The sequence below is a fragment of the Elgaria multicarinata genome, chromosome 7 (genome assembly GCF_023053635.1).
Source record: "Elgaria multicarinata webbii isolate HBS135686 ecotype San Diego chromosome 7, rElgMul1.1.pri, whole genome shotgun sequence".
NCBI lineage: Eukaryota > Metazoa > Chordata > Lepidosauria > Squamata > Anguidae > Elgaria > Elgaria multicarinata.
Genome location: NC_086177.1, coordinates 32118946 through 32146771, shown reverse-complemented (window position 1 = coordinate 32146771; position 27826 = coordinate 32118946). Strand labels below are relative to the sequence as shown.

Genomic DNA, 27826 nt, shown 5'->3' with positions numbered 1-27826 from the left:
TTTGGGGCTGTCTCATTATTACATGATGCATCATCCAACAGGGATGTACAAGCTGTCATAATAGCTCAGGAAGCCTATATAACTCCCATTGTTCTTTGTATTTTAGCAGAGGCTATGCGCTTCCCCACCCTCTCCAGGCACACATCTGAGGCCCTAATTTCCTTTTAGAAGAAGAGCCATGGGATTTCTCACCAACTCCTCTGAACATTCTTTCTGTGGTGGTAACAGGACAAACAAGGGAGGAATAATAAAAGAAGCCTCCACCGCTGTTGGTGGTATTTGAGGCTCACTGCTGTTGCAAGCATGGAGGGGAGGGGATTGAGGAAGGGGGTGTGGGGATGGTAGAGGCCATATATAGCAAGTGCTCAGGCATATTCTTTTGCCAGAGTTTGCAGTTCTTGTGAAACTGAGGAGAAACAAGGGCAACGGCATCTAAACACAAGGTATCTTTCTTCTAGCTGATTGAGTGTCGATTTAGTAATTGTCCGTGTTTTGTATGGTCGCTGGACTCAGTGTTTGAAAGGAGCTGAGCTGTTTTGTGAGCAGGCTGCAAGAGATTTTCGGAGGAATTTCCAGAGAGCTGTCACATGGACAACCCCCGCCTTTGATTCAGTGATAGGGAGATCCCTCTATTTCAGCATGCAGAATAGATTTTGTTTTATTTCTCTATTAGTTTGTCCAGTGTTGGGGATGGATATCACTTTACCTTTCTAATAACCCCTTTTTCCTCCCCCAAAATTCTGTTGCGTTAGATTTTTTTTTAAAAAAAATTGCATTCCTGAATTTCCCAGATGTTCCTAGAGATTATATTTTAAAAAGTTGATCTTCTTTCCAGCTATGTTTTTATCATGCAACAGCTTCCAGAAAGAAAAACCCAGGGGAGTAATCTTCTGACATTAGACGGAAGCTTTACGCTTCTGTTTACTTTACCTTTCCTATGTCTGCCCAAATCCCAGTTTGGTAGCTTCACACGCTTGATACAGTGCTGACTCACTCGCATTTCCCACTTCCCCTCCTTTCTCCCTGCTTCCTTTCCTTAAAGAAGATATCAGTGAGACAGTTGCAATGACTGAGCCAACAGCCACTGAGAAACCGAAGAAAAAAGTAGCTCCCACCGGCCTGAGCGGGCGAAGAGCGCTCCCGCCCAATGTCTCCAATGAGGAAGAAGATGAGGTCCCTACGATGGAGACGACTGGTGTTGTGCCAAAGGGATTTAAACTGGAAGGTATGAAGAATCACACCCTTTAAACGTAATAAACATCATTTAGATGGGCCTACAATTAGGTCATGTATAATGCAAAATGCTGAGGTTCTGAGAGAACAGCCGTCTTCCACAATATTCCTTAACATGTGAAATCAGGCTCCCTTTCTGTGGGGAATGAGTTCTCAAAGCAGAAGCAGCGGTGCAGATAGGTAATTTTAGATCTGGGATTAATAGTCTTACGCCCCCTCCCTCTTTAGATGACCATGTCTATTATTATTTCAGTTGTGGAGCACACAATTAACACTTCTCTTCTCTCTGCCTCCACTGTTCCAGGCTTTGTAATTGCTTCTACATTCCTGACATGTTATCATCTTGAGCAGGGCCGGAGCTGCCATAGAGGCAGCTCAGGTGGTGGCCTAGAGCACCAAGGAAAGGAGGGCGCCAAACGGCTTACCCAGAAGCTGCTCTCCTAGAGCGGCTTCCGGGCGCGCTGTTCCAAAGCCGCCGCCCCGGCTGCCCCCCAACCCCAGCGTCCTGGCTTCAAAGCCAGCGCCCAGCCGGAAGCCACTCCTGGCTTCGAAGCCAGGACGCTGGGGTTGGGGGGCGAGCAGCAGCTTCAGAACAGCATGCCCGGAAGCCGCTTCCAGGTATGCCACTTCGAAGCCTCCACCCTGTCCCCCAACCCCAGCGTCCCGGCTTCAAAGCCTGGATGCTGGGGTTCGGGGGTTCGGTGGCAGCTGCAGAACGACACACCCGGGCGCGCCATTCTGAAGCCTCTGCCCCAACCCCCAATCCCAGTGTCCTGGCTTCAAAGCCAGGAGTGGGCGCGGGGGGCGGTTTCAGTAAGTCATGCCCAGGTGCACCATTCTGAAGCCGCCCCCCCGCCCCCCAACCCCAGTGTCCTGGCTTTGAAGTCAGGAACGGGGGCGGGGGCGGGGGGTGGGGCGGTTTCAGTACAACGCGCCTGCCTAGGGCACAAAATATTCTGGCACCGGCCCTGATCTTGAGAGCCAGTGTGGTGTATTGGCTAGAGTGTTGGCTAGAGTCAGGAGATCTGGCTTCTAGTCCTCAACCAGGCATGGAAACCCACTGGGTGATTTTGGGCCAGTCACAGACTCTCAGCCCAACATACCTCACAGGGTTGTTGTGGTGAGGATAAAATGGAGAGGAGGAGGATTATGTACACCGCCTTGGGTTCCTCGGAGGGACAAAGGCAGGATAAAAATGCAGCCTCCACTTCCCTCTTCTTCCTTTGTGGTTCTCCCTCTGTCAAATTTTATGTCAGCCATTCCCTAATCTGTTGCCCTCCAGACGTCTTGGTCTGCAACTTTCTTTGGGAGGGAAAGATGGCTGGGAATGATGGCATTGCAATCCAACACATCTGGAGAGCACCAGGTTGGGGAAGGATGTTTTAGACTGTAAGCTCCTTGGGGCAGTAACCTGTGTTTTTCTCTGTACGTTATTTATATCGAATTTCAAAACAAAGTGACATTTTGTAATAATAACAATTATAAGGCAGTTCAATCAAACAGATAAGTAACGTCAATTATACAGTGGTTCTATCAAACAAGCGGTTCAATCACTCCTTATTACCTGTGATTACCAACCACAGCCTTTGTGTTTATTGGCTATATTTTCTCTGCCATGCACACTGATGGTGCTGTATCATCACCATCAAGACCATCATCTTTTTTCTTTTCTATTATTATTGGGCAAGTGGAGTACATCTGAAAGTATCTGACAAGCTGAGAGACATGCAAAAGTATTTTCTGTTCTGATTTTACAGACGGGCCAATAAGATACTGCCTTTATTATTCACATTATTAGGCCAAACAAATATTCATGATGTATTGTGCAATTTATGTATTTATTTTAAAAAGGAAAACTACAGGGAAAGGAATCAATGAAACATCTCTATTAGGTGAGCTTTAGAGGACATAGAGTTCTTTGTCAAGCTCTTCCAAGGAAAAAGAACCTGATGTCTTTGAGTATGTGCATGATGGTGAGCACTTAGTCCTGACCCTGTGACGTATCTGAGGATATGAATACGTGAAAAGAAGGGAGCAGGATTGACGGCCTCATCCTGATACCTGCACATTCCAATGGTACATCCACCTGACTGTACACATGTACATGCGATTGGCGTGGATTGTGATACAAAGCCTGCGCATGTACAATTGTTCACGTATGGCTCTATTTAGGCTTCTGGCTCAAGGCACAGAAGACAGGGCGTGGCCAGTAAGCACGATGCCATTCCTCATGGCCATGTGTTCACATATCCAGAGACATGTTGTTTCAATAGGGCTCTTGTCTTCAGATGGTTCAGTCTTAAGATGGGAAGCGTAATTAGCTTTATTAACGAAGATCTGGGGTGGAGGGAAGCAATGAAAGCATATAAAAACCAGCAACAAGTAATTAGGAACTTGTCACCATGTGAGTAGCATGCTGAATGGGACTTAGAAACAGACCGTTTTGGGATGTGTAGCACTGGGCCTTGGCACTGGTTCAGTAGGGTGACCATATGAAAAGGAGGACAGGGCTCCTGTATCTTTAACAGTTGTATTGAAAAGGAAATTTCAGCAGGTGTCATTTGTATATATGGAGAACCTGGTGAATTTCCCTCTTCATCACAACAGTTAAAGTTGCAGGTGCCCTGCCCTCTTTTAAATCTGGTCACTCTAGTATAGCTCCTGCAGCTTTAACTGTTGTGATGAAGAGGGAATTTCAGCAGGTTCCATATACACAAACGACACTGGCTGAAATTTCTTTTCAATACAACTGTTAAAGATACAGGAGCCCTGTCCTCCTTTTCATATGGTCACCCTAGGTTCAGACCAAGGGTCCATCTAGTCCAACACTCTGTTCACACAGTGGCCAACCAGCTGTCAACCAGGAACCCAGAAGCAGGACGTGGGTGCAACAGTATTCTCCTGTCCATGTTCCCCAGGAACTGATGTATATTAGGGTGACCATATGAAAAGGAGGACAGGGCTCCTGTATCTTTAACAATTGTATTGAAAAGGAAATTTCAGCAGGTGTCATTTGTATATATGGAGAACTTGGTGAAATTTCCTCTTCATCACAATAGTTAAAGCTGCAGGTGCTCTGCCCTCTTTTAAATCTGGTCACTCTAGTATAGCTCCTGCACTTTAACTGTTGTGATGAAGATGGAATTTCACCAGGTTCTCCATATATACAAATGACCCCTGCTGAAATTCCCTTTTCTATGCAACTGTTAAAGATTCAGGAGCCCTGTCCTCCTTTTCATATGATCACCCTACTTTATGGTACATTCCTGCAATGAGCAGGGGGTTGGACTCGATGGCCTTATAGGCCCCTTCCAATTCTACTATTCTATGATTCTATGGTAGACATGGCATTAAATATGTCTTTTTTAAAAATAAATTCTAATCACATCAAGCTGTGAGCGATCAGAATTTCAGCAGGCATGGAGGCAGACTTTAACCCCTTCTTCCCTTGCTGTGATCCTGAAGAAACCTCCTCCTCTGAAGGGGCTATTTGTGTTAGGGAGAAAATACTGCCCCACAAAACAAAAGGGCAAGTCACTGTTCCACAAAAGGCTTGGACCACAGAACATCCTGCTCTCACTGAATTCTCACCACCCTGTCCTCAAAAATCTCCTATCCACAAAGTGTTTTTGGTTTTGCTTAAGGGACTGAAGCAGCCTACCTCAACCCGGTGCCCTCCAGGCATGTTGGATTATAATCCCCATCATTCCCAGGATGGGGATGTTAGGAAATGTAGTTCAACACACCTGAAAGGCGCCAGGTTGGCGAAGGCTGGACTGAAGCATTGACCCCGATCAACATTTCTCCTTTTCCTCCAACACCTTGTACGTTTCATCCGTGCTTTGAGGGTTTTGTATTTGTCGCTGGCATTTTGCCCGCACTGGCACAGAGGCTAGAGTGGGATGGCGGAAAGAAAGAGAAAGGGAAGGATTACTCCAAGCGTTGCCATCATCATAGTCGAAAACCCATGGGGATTTCCTCACATCAATTATCAACGATCTTGTCGGGGGTGTTGTAAATTGGCTGCTGGCAGGTGTACAAGGGAGTGAGGTGAGCAGATGGTCCTGGCGTGAGGAATCAATGGGGGTATGATTTCGATGAGAATCCGCTGCCATGGAGATGGGGAACAGCATGGAGAGTTAGGCTACTTGGCATGCTGTGCAGAATGCATTCTTGACTTGCTCAAGGGCTGCCTGGAGAGTTTGGCCAAGGCAGAAGTTAATATGTCAAGGTCAAGGCGTATGGACCCCCAAGGTCATACATGCAATTCCCCCCCATTTTAAAAAGCACTGTTGCAAATTATTAGATGGAAATGAAAATGGATTACATTGCTTTGCTAGAACTTTGGTTTGTTGGTTTATTTATTATTTATTTCTTACATTTATATCCCGTTTTTACTCCAAGAAGCCCAAGGCGGTGTTCATAATCCTCCTCCTTCTCTCTGTTTTATCCTCACAACAACCCTGTGAGGTAAGTTAAAGTTGTGAGACAATGACTGGCCCTAAGTCATCCAGTGAGTTTCATGGCAGAGTGGGGACTAGAATTCAGGTCTCCACAGTCCTAGACCAAAACTCTGACCCAGGGCTACAGAACCTCTTTCAGCCTGAAGGCCGAATTTAATTTCAGATAAGCTCTGAGGACCCACATTCCAGTGCTGGTTGGGACCAAAGGCAAAAGGGGAGGGACCAAAATACCACAAATGCCTGCATATTTTAACTTTGGGGTTCATCAGACGAGCGTTTTATTGCATGCTCGCTACTGCCCACTCACGGTTTTTTCCACATCCTTTGGACGATGCATCTGTGTCCTGTGCACCTCCCGTTCCTTCTTGCCTTTTTTCCATCACAAAATGGACCCCTTTTAATCTGACTTCTTTTTTGGAAACAGAATATGTGCAGGAAAAGTGACGCAATAAAAATGCCCCCTGAATGGGCCACGTGGTCTTTGTTTACTTCCTCTTTCTTCTCCGGGAAGAAAGAGGAAGTAATGTGGAAGACGAGTGGGGACGGAGAAGTGGTGGTTGGGAACTGCGATTCCATAACACACATCGGATGACACGCTAAAGCTCCAGTTACCAGTAACTAAGACATTTCTACATGAGGCATTTATCCCGTGCCTCTATTGGGGTGTTACTTCCAGATTCTTTGCGAGAATAAGACCGCCTCCTTTACCCTTGCTCTTTTCCAGGGTTTTTCTTTCTCTGCCTTTCTATCTGTTCCACTATACAGCCACTAGATGGTACTGTGGTATAGTGGAATTGTGCAATTACATGCTATGACAATGACACCATTCAGAAAACTTTGTACTTTCCATTATCTAACACACACACACCCCTTACACAAATGCAATGGTTGCAAAGAACAGGAACTGCCCTGGAGGATTCAAATGGAACAAACCATTAAATAAAGTTTAATAAAATTTGATAAAATAACTAATCCATACCACAAAACATAAAAATTAATTGTAAAAAATAATAATTATATAAAAAACCAAGTTAGATTATACCCAAACGGAAACTAAATAGTCCACAAGCATAGGGTCTGTTCAGATGACGCACTGAGCCATGATTAGGCTGCTAACCCCTTTGTAGCAAATGATTAGTGAGCATGTTTAAACTGTGGTTATGGTTCACATTACACACTAGAGCACAGGATCTACACTGCTGCTTTAAAACGGTTTATAACAGTAGCGACAATTGTTGGAGCCCAGGACACACTCCATATTTAGTTTTCAAACCATTTTCAAACTGTCATATCCTGCTTGGTGTAGATCTGGCCCCTGTCATGGTTTACATGACCAGATAAGCCATAATATTTAGTTCAAAATGCTTAATCAGCATGGCTTGGCGTGTCATCCGAACGGGATCACTGTGACCTTCCTTGTTTCCTTTTTTTAAAAAAATGTTTTTATTGATTTTCTTTAACTACATAATAACCATACTTCTAAACAATACAAACAATACAATATATAATAATAACCCCGTAATACATAATACATAATAATACATACTTAAACATACATTCTCTTCTCTTAATTCTGCTTTGACTGTTAGTTATACTGTTATACTGTTAGTTTTACCCTACCCTGTGCCTGTTTACCCTACCCAGTGCCTGTTTCCATTCTCTTCCCCTCCTTATTGCTTTACTATGATTTTATTAGAATGTAAGCCTATGCAGCAGGGCCTTGCTATTTTCTGTTTTACTCCATACAGCACCATGTGCATTGATGGTGCTATATAAATAAATTATAATAATATAATAATCTAATCATTGATTAACATTAAAGTGCACCCCCAACCCAGGGATCTTATTCTGATTTCCAAAATCTCATTGATTCTTCTGGAGGTGTTTTCCCTCTCCCCCTTAATAATACAAAGTCCAAAAACTGTTTCTATATTACTTCAAAATCATTCGTTTTTGTCATTCCTCTTCTAACTCTGATGTTACATGTTAATTTATCATTCCTTGTTTCTAATAGTCATATAGTCATATAGGCCTGGTTCAGACAACATGCTAAACCATGCTGCTTAACTACAAAATGGTTAACAGTATCCATTAAGGTTAATGCATTCCATTAACCATTTTGTTGTTAAGCAGCATGGTTTAGCATGTTGTCTGAACAGGGCCAGTGTAGGCTATACTAATACACATCCGCCTGACCCAGATTCATTTCAACCCCAAGGGTCTGTCAGTGGGATAAAGAATTTTATCAAAACTATAAACCCTTAGAGTTGGGGCTGCTGCCAGTTCCTGGGTCAACTCCTCACTCTCCTCCTTCTCCCCCCCTCCTCCTCCTCCTCTGTAAGATACAGTATCACTTCATCCAGGTGTAAGCAGAAGATAGATTGGGATGTAGTGGTAGATCTGTGGGCAATTTGAAGCAGATCAGAAAGAATTTCTGACTTTTAATTTTTCACAATTGCAGCAACAAAATGGTTCTCCCGTGTCTTAAATTCTACTGCTGTAATGAAGAAAGCTAGGATCTCAGTGTAACCAGGAATGGAGTTTCTCTAAGCTTGCCCCATCTGCCCCCAGGACCTGATTTGGGCTCTCACTACAGTACCCGACTCAATCTTCAGCCAGTCAGGCCAGTTTGCAGGTTTTCTGGGAACGTTGTGCTATTTGCACAAGTTTCTCCACAGTTGGCACACATGAAAGTTGAATGTGTGCAAATTATGATTGAATTTACACAAAGAACGGTCGAATTTGCACAAATTCGGCCATAATGTGTGCAAATTGCTCAGAAATTTGCGCAAATTACACAGCCTTCCCCCAGAAAGTGTGCAAAAATATTCTCAGAGCATGAAATTATTTGGGCGAGACAAGTCAATTCACAGTGCAATTCTAGATATGTCGACTCAGATGTAGACCTGATTTCAATGGGACTTCCTCCCACATAAGTTTATCCCCTATGCTGTTTAACATATACATGAAGCCGCTGGGGGAGGTTATCCGGAGATGTGGACTGAGGTGTCATCAATATGCGGATGACACCCAGCTCTACCTTTCCTTTTCATCAAACCCAGGTGAGGCAGTGACTGTTCTGAACCAGTGCCTGGGCACGGTAATGGACTGGATGAGGGCTAACAAACTGAGACTCAATCCAGACAAGACGGAGGTACTGTTAGCGGGTGGTTCATTTGTCCGGCGAGGTGATGTTTGCCCTGTCCTGGACGGGGTTGCACTCTCCCTAAAGGATCGGGTCCGTAGTTTGGGGGTGCTCTTCGATCCAGAACTGTCACTTGAGGCACAGGTGAACTCAGTGGCAAAGAGCACCTTTTATCAGCTTAGGCTGATATACCAACTGCGCCCTTATCTGGACAGTGATAGCCTAGCTACAGTTATCCATGCTCTGATAACCTCTCGTTTGGATTACTGCAATGCGTTATACGTGGGGCTGCCTTTGAAAACGGTCCGGAAGCTTCAGCTGGTACAAAACAGGGCAGCCCGTTTACTAACAGGGACTGGCTGGCGAGATCACATTACGCCAGTCCTTTTACAACTTCATTGGCTGCCAGTCCAGGTCCGGGCCCGATTCAAAGTGCTGGTATTGACATTTAAAGCCCTAAACGGTTTGGGGCCAGGTTATTTGAAGGAACGCCTCCTCCCATATGTACCTACCCGGACCTTAAGATCATCTACAGGGGCCCTTCTCCGTGAGCCCCTGCCAAAGGAAGTGAGGCAGGTGGCTACTAGGAGGAGGGCTTTCTCTGCTGTGGCACCCCGGTTGTGGAATGAGCTCCCCAGAGAGGTCCGCCTGGCGCCTACACTGTACTCCTTTCGTCGCCAGCTGAAGACCTTTTTATTCACTCAGTATTTTAACACTTAATTTTAACTTAAATTTAAATTATACTGTTTTAACTCTGTATTTTAACCTTATATCAATTTTGCTGCGTGGTTTTATCCTGGTTGTGCTTTTTATATTGTATTTTGTATTTGTATTTTTAACTTGTTGGTTGTTTTATGATGATTTTAATTTTTGTGAACCGCCCAGAGAGCTTCGGCTATTGGGCGGTATAAAAATGTAATAAATAAATAAATAAAATAAAATAAGTGTGCAGCCCTAGAAGCCAAAACAAATGAAAAGGCCTGAGAACATTGTAAAAGTTTTTCTCCTGGTGCCCAAAAGAAATCAATGCAGGTGCCAGGCAAGCCTTTCTGGAAAGAGTTTGGTTTAATTGAAAAGACCCGATTCCAGTGATCCTTTGCAGCCTGGAGCATACCAAACTGTGCCTGGCACAGGTTGAGGTAGGGGACTTCTGTTGCCTCTTCAAAGGGCCATAGCTCAGTGGTAGAGCATATGTTTTGCATGCGGAAGGTCTCAGGTTCAGTCCCCAGTATCTGCAGGTAGGGCTAGGAGGGAATCCTGCCTGAAACCCTGGAGAGCTGCTGCCAGTCAGTGTTGACAATACTGGGCTAGATGGTCTAATGGTCTGGCTCAGTATAAGGCAGTATAAATGCTAAGCTTGGATTTAGAGGACGTGTGTGTGTGTGTGTGTGTGTGTGTGTGTGTGTGTGAGAGAGAGAGAGAGAGAGAGAGAGAGAGAGAGAGAGAGTCTTATGCAACCTGGGGCCCTCCAGATGTGTTGGAATCATGGGAGCTGCAGTCCAACACATCTGGAGGGTCTGAGGTTGCAGAAGTATGGTGCATCTACTTTCTTCCTTCTAGCCACATTTGTTTCAAGAATGTTTGCCTCTTATTTTTATTGATTGATTTATTACATTTATATAACTCCCAATTGGCAAATGCTCTTGGAGCGGTTTAAAGTTATTAAAAAAAAAAAAAAACTTTGAGAAAAAACGGAGAATCCCAGACATTGCAATAAGGGTGAATATTACATCATGTAACAGAAAAATTGAGTCTCCGTCCTCTCTCTTGCATGATCCTGCTGACAAACTCAAGTGAGTGGTCTGCATTAAATGACAGCTGACCTACAACACAAGCCCCCAAACCATGCTCTCCCCAGTGGTCTGGGTCTGCAGCGTTTCCCTATGGCAAAGAATGGGCCTCGCTCACTCATAGCGACCTGCTTTTGAGCTGTAGGGTCAGTCGGCTAATTAGTTCTGAAGCAATTGTTTATTGAAAAATGCCCGCAGAGCTGCGCCCGCTGCACTATTCCGAAACTAATGCAGTGTGGAAAGGCAGTCCGATCATTACATGTTGAGGATATGTGATGAAAGTGCCTGGATGCCATGGTGATCAGTGTGGGATGAAAACCAGACAGAACTATTTGTGGATAATTTGCAATGTACAGAAGGATTAGGAGACGCAGACTCCTTAGAGGGTTATTTCTCTTGCAGTTCCGAAAGGGAAGCTGATTTAAATAGGAACCAGAAGTGATATGTCTATAATGCCATTCTGTTTCTCATTTCTTCAGTATTTTGCAATCCTCACAATTTTCTCTTCTCTCCGAAACTTTGTAAGGGCCATTGAGGTGAGGGCAGTTCCTTGCCTATGATAACCCAGTAAGCTAAGTGAGGGTTTGAACAGGGGGTTCCTCTCCTATACCCAAACTGTACCATAGCTCCTATACCATAGCTATACCATAGCTCAGCTTTCCCCTACCTGTTTTCCTCCAATGTTTTGAATCATGACTCCCAGCATTCCTGATCATTGGCCATGCTGGCTGGAGCTGATGGGAATTGAATTCCAAGACATCTGGAGGGCACCAAGTTGGGTGAGGATGCCGTAGGGTGCTATCCTGGCTCTCCGAGTTCTTGAAACCCTTGGGTCTCACCTCCAAATGTGCCCTTTGGCATGCTACACAGAGGCAAATCTAAGTTTGTGACCAAGGTTACCCTTGACTGGGAGCTGCAGCCAATCACAGCTCTTTGACAAGTATAACTGTACGACAAGTACAACCAAAAGAGTATGGTGACCTCTTAAAGGTGAACGTTTTTATTCTGTCATACGCTTTTGTGACCACTGTCCACTTCATCAGAGGTTAACCTTGAACTGGCATACATGCCCCTGGAAGAATTCCCATTGTTATCTCTAACCTGTGATTGGAGATGTAGATTGCCCACACACCCCACTGTTCTCTCTGGCCTGTGATCAGAGATAACGGTGGGGATTCCCTTGCACAGCAAGGGGCTCCCCCATGCAGGAGGACCCCTGCTGTTATCTCTGACCACAGATCGGAGGGAACAGTGGGAGATGTGGGCAATCTACATATCCAATCATAGGTTAGAGATAACAGTGGGAATTCTTCCAGGGGCAGGGCTTGGCCTGGAAAGCGTTGGGTCAGATGGGCAACGTGTGGGCTAGAGGTTGCCCTTCCCTGTTCTAAATACATCTGCAACTGAGAAAACTCCTGGGTAAGTGAGGCTAGGAGTGCAGCCATAGTATAAGAAATGGAGGTTTCGTCCACTGTCCACTTCATCAGATGCACGGAATGTTAAACTCAAACTAGCATACATGCTGGGGGCCTGGGAGAGATGTAAATTGTGCAGTCAGAGGGGAGTGAAATGCAAAAAGTATAGACAGTGATGATTGTTTTAACAGTTGCCATTCACAAAACAATGTTGAGTGATAAAACAACATTTTGTGAGTGACAACTGTTACCGTAATTGTCACTGTCTGTACCTTTTGCATCTCAGTGTCATAGGAAAATACTTTATATGGAGACAGACCATTGGACTATGTAGCCCAGTAATGTTAACTCTGACAGGCAGCAGTGCTCCAGGGGTTCAGGAAGGAGTCTGTCCTGATCCTACCAGGGATTGAACCTGGGACGGTTTGCATACAAAGCATGTGTGCTCTACCACTGAGCTATGCCCCTTCCTTTGACAACACAGTTTACCTCTCCCCTGCTCCTCCACTCCCACCCCAGCATGTGTATATAAATCTGCCTGTTTGAGGTTAACACATCATGCATCTGGTGAAGTAGATCCAATGAAGCTGCCTGCCAGAGTAGACAATACTCTGAGCTGGGAGTTGGAGATACTGCGCTGCAGTGGTTCCGCTCCTACTTGGATGGCCAATTCCAGAAGGTGGTGCTGAGGGATTATTGCTCTGTGCCGTGGCTCCTAAGCTATGGGGTTTCACAGGGCTCTATCTTATCCCCTATGCTGTTTAACATATACATGAAGCCGCTGGGGGAGGTTATCCGGAGATGTGGACTGAGGTGTCATCAATATGCGGATGATACCCAGCTCTACCTTTCCTTTTCATCAAATCCAGGTGAGGCAGTGACTGTTCTGAACCAGTGCCTGGGCACAGTAATGAACTGGATGAGGGCTAATAAACTGAGACTCGATCCAGACAAGACGGAGGTACTGTTAGCGGGTGGTTCATCTGTCCGGCGAGGTGATGTTTGCCCTGTCCTGGACGGGGTTGCACTCCCCCTAAAGGATCGGGTCCGTAGTTTGGGGGTGCTCTTGGATCCAGAACAGTCACTTGAGTCACAGGTGAACTCAGTGGCAAAGAGCACCTTTTAGCAGCTTAGGTTGATATACCAACTACGCCCTTATCTGGACAGAGATAGCCTAGCTACAGTTATCCATGCTCTGATAACCTCTCGTTTGGATTACTGCAATGCATTATACGTGGAGCTGCCTTTGAAAATGGTCCGGAAGCTTCAGCTGGTACAAAACAGGGCAGCCCGTTTACTAACAGGGACTGGCCGGTGAGATCATATTACGCCAGTCCTTTTACAACTTCATTGGTTGCCAGTCCGGGCCCGATTCAAAGTGCTGGTATTGACATTTAAAGCCCTAAATGGTTTGGGGCCAGGTTATTTGAAGGAACGCCTCCTCCCATATGTATCTGCCCGGACCTTAAGATCATCTACAGGGGCCCTTCTCCGTGAGCCACTGCCAAAGGAAGTGAGGCAGGTGGCTACTAGGAGGAGGGCTTTCTCCGCTGTGGCACCCCGGTTGTGGAATGAGCTCCCCAGAGAGGTCCGCCTGGCGCCTGCACTGTACTCCTTTCGTTGCCAGCTGAAGACCTTTTTATTCACTCAGTATTTTAACACTTAATTTTAACTTAAATTTAAATTTTACTGTTTTAACTCTGTATTTTAATTTTATATCAATTTTGCTGCGTGGTTTTTATTCTGGTTGTGCTTTTTATATTGTATTGTGTATTTGTGCTTTTAACCTGTTGGTTGTCTTACTATGGTTTTAATTTTTGTGAACCGCCCAGAGAGCTTTGGCTATTGGGCGGTATAGAAATGTAATAAAATAAATAAATAAATAAATAAAATACTGGGCTAAGACAGAAAAATAGTCTGACCCAGTGTAAGGCAGTTTCCTCTACCACTTTTTATACCAGGGGAGGGCAAGCAAAAGTGGGTGAAGGGGCAGATGAACCCCCACCCAGCCCTTTGTGGATCCAATGACATTTGGGGGCATGGCCACACCTTCTAAGATCAGGGGTGTGGTCACGCCCCTGGTGGGTGTGTCAGGAGGGTAGTTCTCCTGATGCATCCACCGGGATCCAGCTTGGCTGTGCATGGGCCTTTGACCTTTGGAGACATGCCTGCAAGACCTGGAGTTATCCCGGAAGGCAGTGGGCTGGATACCAACCTCCACAGGTTGGTTAAGGCCTGTAGGCCAGAGGTTGCTCTCCCCTCTTCTATATGTATTCACTAATTTCCATGTGGTCACCGGGACTTACACCTAAGTAAGCGTGCCTGGGAGTGCAGCCTTAGTGTAACAAATGCAGTTTTTTAAATCTGGGAGACTATCTGCTTGGAGTTCCTGAGGATTCCTCCTGCGCTTCTGGAAAACAAAGGGCTTCTCTCTTGGTAGATCTGATTCATGTACTGATCTAGGCACCAAAACAAAGTTCAACTTATGCTTTAGCATTGTGGAAATAGTCATCCGGGGGTACGTGTGATGACGCTGAAACCAGCTTGCAACATGGTTTTATGAAAATTGAACACCGCATGATTAATCCTCCGAGAGCAACCGGCACGACTTTCTCTAGTCCCACCCAAGGACAAGCCTTATTAAAGTGTTCCTGTAATGGCCACTGGCATACGGGGCTGTATATTTTCTTCAGGCCACCACAGAGCTCGTTGGTTTGACGTTACAAGGAGGGCGCTCAGCTGTTGGATTAAAATTTAATTTGAAGGTGGTGGGATTGCCTCCAGCATGCAGTCTGTGACTTCGCAGCGTCTGCATCATTGATGAGGCCTCATTTACGGCCCATAAGGTCATAAGTCAGGGTTTTCAGGAGCTGGGAATGGGAAATTCAAATGACTTGAGCTGAGACGGGTTGCTCTTAATAAGGGCTGTTACAGTATAATTGCCTGAACTGCTAGTATATTTACTGGTATTCCCCTTAGCTATTAAGTACCCCACCCTGCAACACTGTATTTAGATCATACTTGTTCTAGTGGAGAACAGTCCTGCCCATTATATACTAATAGCGAACATTATTCATACACAAGAGGGACATATCAGCAGGTAAAGAGGAAGGCAAAGGCTTGCAGGAGCAAAAAACAAAAACCTTTGGAAGTTGGCAAGGGGAGGTGGCAAACGAAGTTAGCCCAATGAGAACTGAGCATGCTCAGTGGGCACGGACTACTTACTGGTCAGACACGATAAGCAATGGTTGATTTCAATGTCCCTCCTGTTACCCCCCCCAATTGATTATCGTGTTGTCCGAACTCCGCCACTGACTATGTGAGGAGTTATGGAAATCCTGGAAAGGAGGGGAAATGGAATGGAGTGTCCTAAAGAGGGTACAGCTTAAGGATGGGGAATGTGTGGTTGTGGTGCCTCTGTTTGGGATGGAGGAGGACACAGAACAGATGAGCCTGTTTTGGGAGGGGCCCAACACATGGGCAAGCAGAAGATATCTGCAGCTCAACCCAGTTGACCTCACTCACCAATCACCCTCTGCATAAAAGACCAGCCTCGGGCCCAGTTAAGGTGCTGGAAGCAATTGTTGTTTATGTTCATACATAGCAGTAAATATTCCTGCCAGCCAGGACTGGTGGTGCCAGACTATTTTGCGCCCTAGGCAAGGTGAACTACTTGCACACACACCCAAATTGCCAACTTCGATTCAGCTGTTCAAGAAGAGTTTCTGAACTATTATATTTTCCTTTTATTATGTCTTTTCTTCAAACAGCTAATTTGTATAAAACTGTGACCCTTAAAGGGCAGCATGGCACCCTTCTGAGGTCTGTGCCCTAGGTGGCTGCCTAGCTGTCCTAATGGTAGTGCCGGCCCTGCTGCCAGCTCCTGGACCCAGCTTGGATTATTTTTGAACCTAGAACGACTCTGACTATTCTTCAGCATGTCCCTATATACGGTTTTGTTTTCCTTGGCTTCAGATGAATATCTTTGGCTTATTGGCCTGGGACTATTTAATGAACAACTTTAGCTGCTGCTTATCACTTAGCTCCAGTGATTTACAAATTCTCCATTTGTTGTTGGTCTGCAATAATTGCTATGGCTATGCTGTCTAAGGCTGATGTGTGTCCAACAACTTCTGGAGGGCTATACATTCCCCATCACTGGCATAGCTGGTTCTCTGGAACCTGCCATATTTTGTCATAGGTCCCACTTGTAGCGTCTCAATATAGTCACATGACTTGTGGGAATTTTGAACCCCCCAAAAGAGAAAAAACCACCACCAAAAAAGAAGACAAAAGAGGGTGCAGATTTGCATAAAATTTGCATATGCTAATCTATGTGTATGGATGCGTATGTAAAAATAATGTAAATAGAAATGGGAAAGGCTGTGACCAGGAGATCTGTGTGTCTTCTTGGGGTAGTATCTAACGTTAGTCCTCCAGAGAATAGACCTACGGAAATGAATGGGATGTAAGTTAGTTGTGACTAACTTAAGTTTCATTCATTTCAATGGGTCTACTCTATGTAGTACGTACACTGGATACTACTCTCAGCCTGCTGTCCATGTGCTAACTTCAAGGTATCTACAAGAGTCCTGATCTGCCTTCTTAGGGCTCTTGATCTTTAAACTGGAGTTGAACTGGACAGCCCTTCAAAGAGAGGATGCCTTGAAATAGAGGACTGTCCTCTGTAAAGCAGGACCCATGTTAGCATTACTTATACCCCAGTACTGTTAACCCAGATTGGTAGCAGGTTTCCTGTCTGTCAAGAGCCTTTCCCCAACTTTCTACCAGAGTTCTTTTAACTGTCAGTTTAATGGATCAAACCTGCAATGTTATATATGCACTCAGCTGTATTTTTGGACAGTGGCGAGAACTAGAAATATTACAGAACAAAAACACTGGAAGAATAATAGAGGTATATAACTCGAATCAGGTCAGAGATTGTGCAGGGAAAGTTTGCAAATTTGGCAACCTGAAAATGGTTTGATTAGGAATCTTTTTTTTTTCTATAGTGGGCAAATACATCCAATCGACCATCAGGGCTGCATTTAGTTATGTGCACAGAAGTACTTCAATAAGATTCATGCTTAAGGAAGCACAGGGTTTCAGCTTTAATTTGCAGCCTTGGTGTGCAGTCCTAGGCCTGTCTAGTTAAAACTTCTACCTTGCTGGCTGGGGAATTTTGGGAGTTGTTGGATTTTTTTTCTGTCTAAACATGCATGGGTTTGCACCTTTAACTAACTAGGTTGGAGTATAAATAGGGTTTTATACTTTGGGATCTATTAGCTTCTGTGGCCAATGATATGTAAACTGAGATTAACAAGAAACCACATGGTTGAAAATGCCCCCCAAATTTGCCCCCTTTTTCAAAAGGGGTGAAAATGGAGGAGGACATTTAATTGATTCCACAAGGGCAGAATTAAAATGTCCAAAAAGCTCTGAGAAGGGAGCACTTACTAGTGGTGATAGTTGTTTTTTTAAAGGGTTTTTAAAAAACTTTTTTTTTTGTTGCTGCATGTGGCTGTGGTGGCTACCAATTACTCTCCCAGAATGCCCCTGGAGTTTATTCATTTATTTATTTATTTGATTTACACCACATGCTTTGGCCATCTTTAACAGAGGACAGTCCTCTATTTGAAAGGCTTCCAGAAGACTGCCCCCCTGTTGGAAAGACTGTCCTGTCCAATTCCAGCTTTAAAATAATGAACCAGAAGAGCTGTCACCCAGGAACAATTTACACCCAGGCAGCAGGCTGAAGAAGTGGTGGTTTTGGGTGGGGGTGGGTAGGGAGTCGGCCCTGATGTTTACATTTGGGGGGTGGAGAATTGGTTGGTTGGTTTAAGATCCCCACTCATTCTTGAATGACAGTACATTGTGACTGCATCATTCAGAAGGTATTTCTGGGGGGGGGAACAGTGGGAGAGAGGCAGCTGCCAATGGGGTCTACTATCTTCCCCCCCCATTTTTTTTAAAATGGTATAGAAATCTTTTGGACTAAATAAAAGCCCTCCATGATATAACATTGTTTCAGGAGCATTCTGAGGAGGAAATGACAGGATCCACTGGCAGCTGCCCTTCTCTCCTCTTCTGCCCCTGCCCTCCCACGGAAATATTTTTAGAAATGTCTTCAGAATGATGCTATGTCATCTTGAGATAAAATGGCTGTAGAGGATAAACTCCTTTTTAAAAAAGACATTAAAAAAGAAGAGAAAAGAGGAACAAGAGAACATTGCTGCTGCCCCAGTTCCATTGGTCATCTTCCCCCAATATTGTTGCTATTATTATTATTAATAATATTAATATTTATTTATTTATTTATTTATTTATTGCCCATGGCGTTTTTTCTTGTCAGAAAGTTTTGGATCGAGGGATGTATTTTGTATATTTCAAGTACTTTTTTCAGCCAACTTTGTGGGACGGAGTCAAAAGCCTTTTTATAGTCTATGTAGCAGGTGTGGAATTTTCTTCTCTGTTTTTCTGTTTACTTCATGATGACACCGTCTATTATTAACTGTTCTTTGCATCCTCTGCTGTTCTTTTTACATCCTTTTTGTTCTTCTGTGAGTATATTATGTTGGGTGAGATGTATTATTATTATTATTATTATTATTATTATTATTATTATTATTTCTTAAAACCACCCTTAGTGCCAGGCATCCCTTTTGGCCTGGTTGGGCTTTTGGTTCAGCCTTAATAGGAAGCAACCTGGCCCTATGTTGACTGACAAGTCTCTCCTGTAACCTCATCCAGACTCCTGACTTCTGAGGGCATTTTAAAAAACTGCTGTTATGCTTTTAGTACCCCACCCAGTGGAGGCTGGTGGCTCAGATTTCAGTAGGGCTGTGAATCCATTCTGGGCTTTAGTTAGAACCAGACAGAACTGTGAAGGAGTGACCCAAGGTACTGAACCTATTTTGGGGATAGCTCCTTTAGAGTTCTGGCAGATTCTGACTGAAACCCACAGTGGAGTCACAGCCCCACTGAAATCAAAGCCACTAGCCTCCACTGACCCCCACCCAAAATCATAAGTCATAGAAACTTGCTAGTTTTCTTCAAGATGAAAGCTCAACTATCAACTTTTTCATTGAAGATTGCAGGACAATCACATGGGTAACCATTTGTAGATTCCTTGCCTCTATTAAAGTTGATAAAATTGGGGCTCTTCTGTTCAAAACTGAAGTTGCTACATTCTTGATTACTATTCTTCCTAAATTAAATGCCTGTTCCTAACACCAATTAAGCCAAAGTCCACTTCAGTGAGCATTGGGTCTAGAGCCAAGATAATAAACAAAGCAGCAGTGTGTTGTTGATTTCCATCCCATTGCCATATTTGCTGCAGAATTAAAAACAGATATTAAAAAGCAGCCAATTTACATCATATGTTAAACTTGAAGCAGTGCTGGAGAGAACGCCAAGGAGAAAAGCAGCACAAATTCTTCTAAACCACAGATACTGATGCAATATCATTTTGAACAGGGATGTGGAGGATAATAACAAATATAATACTATCTATTGAGTCCTGTTCCTGAATGTTGATCACTGTATAGAGCAGCTGGGAAAGTAACCTTCTTCCCCTGTATATAGAACTATATGGTTCTAGGCAGTAAGCCTATATGCACCAGTTGCTGGGGAACATGGGTGGGAGGGTGCTGTTGCACCATGTCCTGTTTTGTTGCATCTGGACTAGATGGACCCTCGGTCTGATCCAGCATGGCAGTTCTTATGTTCTTACATACTGGCTGTAGGGAATTTGAGAACTGTTAAACTGGTATTTCAGTGTGAGATGCATGATTCTATCCCATGGGTGGAGAAGATGTGGCCCTCCAGATAGCCAATGGTGAGGGAGATGGGACTTGGAGTCTCAACAACATCTGTCCCCACCCTCTTTCCCATAACTTGTTTCCTACCCTGCTCTGTCCAATGCCTCATAAATGGAAGCGATTCATTTATTTATTAGATTTGTATACAGCCTAACAGGTAAATGCCCTTGGGGCAGTTTACAATCATAAAATTGTACAGTGTACACCACAAGCCAGTGTGGCCTAGTGGTTAGAGTGTTGGACTGGGAGTTGGGAGGTCTGGGTTCTAGTCCCCACTCAGCCATGGAAGCTCACTGGGTGACTTTGCGCTAGTTACAGATTCTCAGACCAACCTACATCACAGGGCTGTTGTGAAGATAAAATGGAGAGGAGGATTGTAGTCTTGGGTTCCTGGAGGAAAAAAAGGCAGGATATAAATACAATAAAATAAATATAATAAAGTCAAAACCCAGCAACAATAATAACCAAAATAAAGCAGCAGAAAAAAGTATTTGAATCATACAGTATGAAACAATAAAAGCGTTTTTAAAATATTAAAAACATTGAGGAGCCAGCAGTAAAATAAATTCAGAGCAACAGATTAAACAGCTAGTGCATGGTACATTGTTACATACTCTTCATTTGCACTGTGGGTATATGTGTCTTTGTGTGTGTGTGTGTGTCCGTGTCTGGGGGTGTCTATATGACGCTGCTTTGATCAGCTGAAAAGCACACAGAATCGCTGCTGCAAGGCTAAACTGCTAAATCTAGACGGGGCAAGAGGGATCACAGGTGATCCAGCCAGAAAAGCCCTTTTCCGTCAGTGACAACAAAACACTCAGCCTCTCACTTGGAGCCATTCGCAAGAGTGGCTACATAACAGTGAATGCTGCTCCTCTTCCTTCCACTCAGGGCCATTGATGGCAGCGGCTACTGCCAGCTTCATCTTCTCCCCCACCCCATTAGGAGACACCCTCCACCATTCAGCCTGCCCCCTGCCCAGCCTTCCCACCCCCTATCGGTGGCCACGATCCACCCCTGGAACAACCCCCTCCCCCAGCCTGAAGCTGAAGCGAGGTTCCCACCGACAGACAAAAGTAATACGGTGGTGATCTCACAGCAAAGGAAAAAGTCACACTAAGTCCGCGACTTTTTAAATGCGCAGTTTCAGTGAAGAGCTCCATGGCGGTTGCGAGTTGGCTGCTGCATCGTATAACCAACGCAGCACCACTGCACAGCCTCATTTATTTTATTATTGCATTTATATCCCACCTTTTTTCCTCCAAGGAACCCAAGGTGGTGTACACAATTCTCCTCTTCTCTATTTTATCATCACAACAACAACCCTGTGAGGAAGGTTGGGTTGAGAGGCTATGACTGCCCCAAAGTCACCCAGTGGGTTTCTATGGCCAAGTGGGGTCTAGAAGTCGGATCTCCTCACTCCCAGTCCAACACTTTAGCCACTACACCTCACTGGCTCTCCTTGGGGGTAAATAGAGTGTATAGATGGCCCCTCTGGATTCAGTTAATTCTTGAAGCTTGCAGAGCAAGTCTCTAACTTGCAACCGGAGAATCTGTTCAAATGTACAGTCTTTTCTGGACTATACCACTTCAGACTGTAGGTCTAGTATCACCTGTTTGATTCTAAGAACAGCAACAACCCAAAGCCCTCCCTGTTCATGGAAAGAGGGTAAAGGGGTCTTTCCTTTGATTCCTACTCTATGCAGTTATTCTTGCTTATTGGCAGGGTGGAGATTTCATCCAGGCTGAGAAAAGGGTAGCAAATCAGGGCTGTGTTAAATATGATGCTGTGCTCTCACATAAGTGTTAGAGGCTTCTGGGAGGACTGTCATTTTTGCACTGTTCATCTTTGCAATAGCCAGAGGCATCCTGGGAAGGTTGAAGAGGGATGATTTATACAGGTAATGAGCCCCTGAACGAATTATTCAAAAAGAATAAGACAGGTGCCCCTGTCTTTTTGAGTGAGGTGGGTGGTGACCGGAAATAGAGCCTTTTTGGTTGTAGCAGCCTGACTTTGGAATGCTTCCTTTGGTATGCCTTCTTAGTGTCAGGAGAAGGCCTCTTTCCTTGTCCAGGCTTTTTAGATCTTTAACAGTGCAATCCTATGCTTGTCAAATCAGAAGTAAGCCCTATTGAATTTGATGGGGCTTACTCCCAGGTAAGTGTGCATGGGATTGTAGCCTCGCATTCTCTTTTCAGCTCTGGTGCTAAAGCTGGAAACCTGCTACAGTTTTAATATTTTTATTAAGAACATAAGAACATAAGAAGCACCATGCTGGATCAGACCAAGGGTCCATCTAGTCCAGCACTCTGTTCACACAGTGGCCAATCAGTTGTCAACCAGGGACCAACAAAGCAGGATATGGTGCAACAGCACCCTCCCACCCATGTTCCCCAGCAACTGGTGCACAAAGGCTTACTGCCTCGAATACTGGAGATAGCACACAACCATCAGGGCTAGTAGCCATTGATAGCCTTCGCCTCCAACCCCCTTTTAAAGCCATCCAAATGGGTGGCCATCACTACATCTTGCGGTAGTGAGTTCCATAATTTAACTATGCTCTGTGTGAAGAAGTACTTCCTTTTATTTGTCCTGAATCTCCCACCAATCAACTTCATGGGATGACCCCGGGTTCTAGTATTTTGAGAGAGGGAGGAAAATGTCTCCCTATCCACCATATTGTGTTTTCATGTGTTTCTTTGTATTTATTATTGACTTCCATGGGAGTTCTTTAGAACAGAAAGGTGGGGGGTTTGTCATTTGTTAAAGAAATAGACGATGCCAAAGGAATTAATTGTGGGGATGTGGCTGATATATACCTAAAAATATAATGGTTTCCACCTCTTTGCATTCCAGATGTTTTGGAAGTCCAGGAAGTCCATTTGTTCAATCGTGAACATGAAATTAATAAACGGGAACACCACACGGACAAATACCAGAACCCCAAGCTGGTTGTGCGCCGAGGGCAGTCGTTCCATATCCAGATTACTTTCAACCGTTCATACAATCCAGAAAAAGATCAGTTCTGGATTGAGTATCTTATAGGTAAGTGCCAAATGTTGACTGCTAATATTATTATTAGTGCTGTGCTGAAAATGTTGATTCTTCCATTTCTGCATTTTTTTTGCGGGGGGGGGGGGGAGGGGTTAAAATGAAAACTCTGGTGAAAGAGGCTGGGAGAGGTAAGAATTTCAGAGAATTTTCTCCTGGGGGGGGCAAGGTTTCCACATACTGTATCCTTTTAAGTGTAGTCAGTTATTGGGGGGGGGTCTTCTTCCTATTTTTTTTATTTAAAAAAAAATGCCCAGCGTTTGCAGGAGCCCAGTAGTTCTTTCTGAATGTCTGTGGAAAAAAACACGGCTGGCTGGGGAATGCTGAGCATTGTAGGACTTTTTCCCTGCATAAGGGAAACATACATAAGGTTGCACCCTTTTTTTTAAAAAAAAATAATTTTTTATTTTCTACAATACTTAAACATACACATTACATTCACATAAAAAAACAGCAACAACAACATACTACATAATGTTCAATTTTGAATGCAAAATATCTTATCTTAATAACATAATCAAATAAAACCTACAAGTGCACCCCCCACCCGGGATCTCATTCCTGATTCCAGAATCTCATACTTTCTTCTGCTGGTGGTTTCCCACTTCCCTTAGAAAACACAAATATTAGGAACTGTTTCCAAATTCCTTCAAAATCATTTGATTTAGCTATACCTCTTCTTCATTTAATATTACTTGTTAATTTATCATTAATAGCTATATCCCATACTTCTTTATACCATTCTTCAATAAAATATTCCCCTTGAATCTTCCAGTTCCTAGCTACAATTAATCTTGCTGCAATCAACAAATTCGTTATCAGTTCCTTAATTTCCTTTTTACATTTAAAATCTTCTTCAAATAGTGATAGCAATGCAACTTTTGGTGTTCTTTCTATCTTCATTTCCACAATTTCTTCAATCTCCAAAAACACCATCTTCCACAATTTCTGAACATAATTACATTCCCACCACATATGCAAATACGTTCCTTTAACTCCACAACCTCTCCAACAATTTTCTGATTGCTGATTGTTTATCTTATTCAATCTAACCAGAGTTAGGTACCACCTCCATACAATTTTATAATAATTCTCTTTTATTCTTACTGACATATTTCTCCATGCTCTTTGTTTCCATAATCCCTCCCAACTCTGTTGTCCTATTTGTACCTTCAAATCTGTCTCCCAAACCATTTTACCCGAATTATCCACCGTCCCTTCCTCCACCAATATTCTATATATTTCACTCATCAACCCTTTTAACACTGTTCTTTTCTCCCTTTCCTTATCTTTTTTAACTATTAATTCTTCAAACTTTGTTAACTCTCTACACTCTCCATTATCTCTAACCCACTTTTTAGTCCATTGTTCTAATTGCCTATAATTTAACCAAGTTAACTTTTTATTAGGGGTGTGCACGGACCCCCCGCTCCGCTTCACTTGCAGATCCGCCATTTTTTGGAGCGGGTCGCTCCGCCCCGCCCCCGCTCCGCCCACTTCCGCTCCGCTCCGCTCGGAGCTCCGGATCGGATCCGGAGCTCCGTTTTTGCCCCCCCATAGGCTTGCATTGAAAGCTAAAAAAGTAAACAACTTTTTTTCCGTTGAAGTTAGAAACCTCACGTTTGGCACCATGACACCTCATGGGCGTATACACACACACGCCAAGTTTCAAGGCAATCCCATCATCCCCTGATTTTTGGCGAATTTTTGAAAATCGGGCACCCCATTCACACCCCTTGGGATAGCTCCGTCAATTTGCATGTTACAAACCTCAAACTCGGCACCAGGGCAGCTTATCCATGTGTCCACATGCACGCCAAGTTGCAAGCAAATCCCATCATCCCCTGATTTTTGGCGCGGCTCTACCCTCTAACGCACCTCCCATAACCCTAATTCACACCCCTTTAGATAGCTCCGTCAATTTGCACGTTAGAAACCTCAAACTCAGCACCATGATAGCTTATCCACGTGTCCACATGCACGCCAAGTTTCAAGGCAATCCCATCATCCCCTGATTTTTGGGGAATTTATGAAAATCGGGCACCCCATTCACACCCCTTGGGATAGCTCCGTCAATTTGCATGTTAGAAACCTCAAACTCGGCACCAGGAGAGCTTATCCATGTGTCCACATGCACGCCAAGTTGCAAGCAAATCCCATCATCCCCTGATTTTTGGCATGGCTTAACTCACCCCAAATTGTCCCATTCTACAACTACGTCAATTTGCACGTTAGAAACCTCAAACTCAGCACCATGATAGCTTATCCACGTGTCCACATGCACGCCAAGTTTCAAGGCAATCCCATCATCCCCTGATTTTTGGGGAATTTATGAAAATCGGGCACCCCATTCACACCCCTTGGGATAGCTCCGTCAATTTGCATGTTAGAAACCTCAAACTCGGCACCAGGAGAGCTTATCCATGTGTCCACATGCACGCCAAGTTGCAAGCAAATCCCATCATCCCCTGATTTTTGGCGCGGCTTAAACTTTTTAACTCACCCCAAATCAAGTCCCATTCTACAACTACGTCAATTTGCACGTTAGAAACCTATCCTTTGGTCCCATGACAGCTTACCCATGTGTCCCCATGGACACCAAGTTTCAAGGCAATCCCATCATCCCCTGATGTTAGGGGAACTTTTGAAATTTGAACACTCCAGTATGTCAGGGATTTAAAGTTGCAATTGCAGACAGCTCAATGGGGCCAGTTCCAAGGCAATCCCAACATGCCACGAGATAACCCTAAATCTTCTGGCACATTTGAAAAAGGGATTATTGAATTTGATAAAGTCTAAGTGAGCGCAGGAAGGACTTCTCCCCTGAGTCAAAGCAAGACACATACACCATCGCTGCAAGGCGGGAAGGGGAGAATTATTATTATTATTATTATTTATTTATATAGCACCATCAATGGAAAGCAGGCAGGCAGCATGCATTGTAGTGCCGCAAGGATGGCTTGAGCACTAACGCATAGCAAACCAACCCATAAGTGGGCGCAAAGTGAGGCAAAGATGGCTGGTTGTTTCTTTCTAAGCCAGCAGTTACGCCTTGAGGGGCACAGAGGAGGACGATTGGGAGCAAACCAGGCACCAGGCGGGCAGAGAGGCAGGCAGAGTAGGCGAGGAGTCAGTCCTGGCAGATGCCCCACCACAGCAGCACCCCGGGGGAGGCGGGCAGGCAGGCAGGCAGGCTGCGGGCATTTCTGGGGGCACAAGGAAGTGATGGCTGGTTTCTAAGCCAGCATTGCAGTTAGTCACGCATTGCAAACGCAAACCATCCCAGCGAGTCGGTCACCGAGGAGGACAGGCTAGCAGAGGGGCAGGCAGAGTGACATGTCATAGATCTAGTATTGGGGAGGAGTCAGTCCCGGCAGATGCCCCAACACAGTAGCACCCTGGGTGGGCATTGGAAAACGCCATCTTGTGGGTCAATACTTCCCCCACCCCATGTCCTGCAGGGTTGCCTGCCTAACCCTTGTGGGGATGGGAGATGGAGAGCTTAGAGTGGCAGTGCCAGCAGCAGCCTTCGGCTTTCCCCTGGAACCAGTCGCCTTGCCCGCCTCTTTCCCCAGCAAGATCGCCTGGTGCTGCCTATGAAGATGCATCTTCATGCTGCTGGTTCCATAATGCCCTGTCGATGAACCCCTGCTTAGGCTGAGTTTGCAGTGGCGACAGACAGCAAAGCGGGGATCCGCTCCCAACTCAAAGTGGTCCCACACGATGCTTGTCTTTCGTTTCTGTGGTGACACCACCAATTGCCCGCCTCAGCTCTCTGGTGTTGCCACAGAAACAGGGGTGTGGGATGAGACTGGGGAGAGAGCCTCGGCCTGCTGCTGCTCCTCCTCAGCCCCCACATCCTGGAGGCCCACTGCCTCCTCCTCCTCCCCCCCCTCCACTGTGCTGAGGACCTCGTCTAGGTCCATCAGCGGGCTCGTGGGCTGAAAGGAGAATGAAGGAGTTGGGGATACTCCTCCTCCTCTAATGGCACTGCTGCCACGTGCCTCTTGCAAACGGGCACTTTTCCCATTCCCACCCTCAAAAAGAGAACGCCGGGCACAAGTTGCAGAAGAGAGTGGCTCTGCCTGCTGCTTGTCCTGCTTCTGTTTTGGAGCAGTCAGCCAAGGAGTTGCCCGTTTGAGTTTCACAGGAGGAGAGGAAGCCCTGCTGGCAGACTGAGCCTTGCTGCTTTCAGCACGCCTGCTTTCTCTTTTCATGATGACTAACAAAATATTAATACTACTAATACTATGTATAAGGTACTACTAAGAATATGTATAAGAAGAATATAATATGTTTAAATGTAGGGAAATGGGACAAGAACAATAAAATATACTACTACTAATATGTATGAGAATATACTACTAAGAATATCTACAAGAATATAATAATATGTTTTAGAATATTACTAATAAATGTAGGGAAATGGGACAAGAAATGGGACAACCACTACTATAAGAAGAACAAAATATGAATACTACTACTAATATGTATGAGAATGTATACTAATAGACTACTAAGACTATGTCAAAGAATATAATAATAATATGTTTAAGAATAGGGAAATGGTGTGCGTATGCTTTCCCCAAAATGCTCAATCTGTGGCTGCCTGTTGAACTTGACAAAAGCAGCCCACTCCGTCGAAGTTACACAGAGAAGAAAAAGAGAATCCAATTTTTTTGGTATATTTGGTATATAGAAGATAGAAGGAAACACAATCAGGATTTAAGAGAGGGGAGGGGGAAAAAGAACCAACCACTACTATAAGAAGAACAAAATATGAATACTAATATAATATGTATGAGAATATATACTAATGGACTATGTGAAAGAATATAATAAAATATGTTTAAGAATATAAATGTAGGGAAATGGGACAAAAAGTGTGTGTATGCTTTCAAAAGAAAG

The 27826-nt window shown here is 44.4% G+C and overlaps 1 protein-coding gene across 2 annotated transcripts in view; it reads left to right on the top strand.

Annotated features, from left to right (window-relative positions):
• Positions 1-381: 381 nt before the first annotated feature.
• Positions 382-27826, top strand: part of F13A1 (coagulation factor XIII A chain) — a 102588-nt gene continuing 75143 nt past the window's right edge. The window contains exons 1-3 of one of the 2 annotated variants that reach the window (XM_063130321.1): positions 382-443; positions 1043-1225; positions 22724-22912. In XM_063130321.1, the coding sequence (XP_062986391.1) occupies positions 1066-1225; positions 22724-22912 (349 nt within the window). In that variant the 5' untranslated portion in view covers positions 382-443; positions 1043-1065. The remainder of the gene's footprint in view (positions 444-1042; positions 1226-22723; positions 22913-27826) is intronic. The other variant, XM_063130322.1, reaches the window with a different exon arrangement.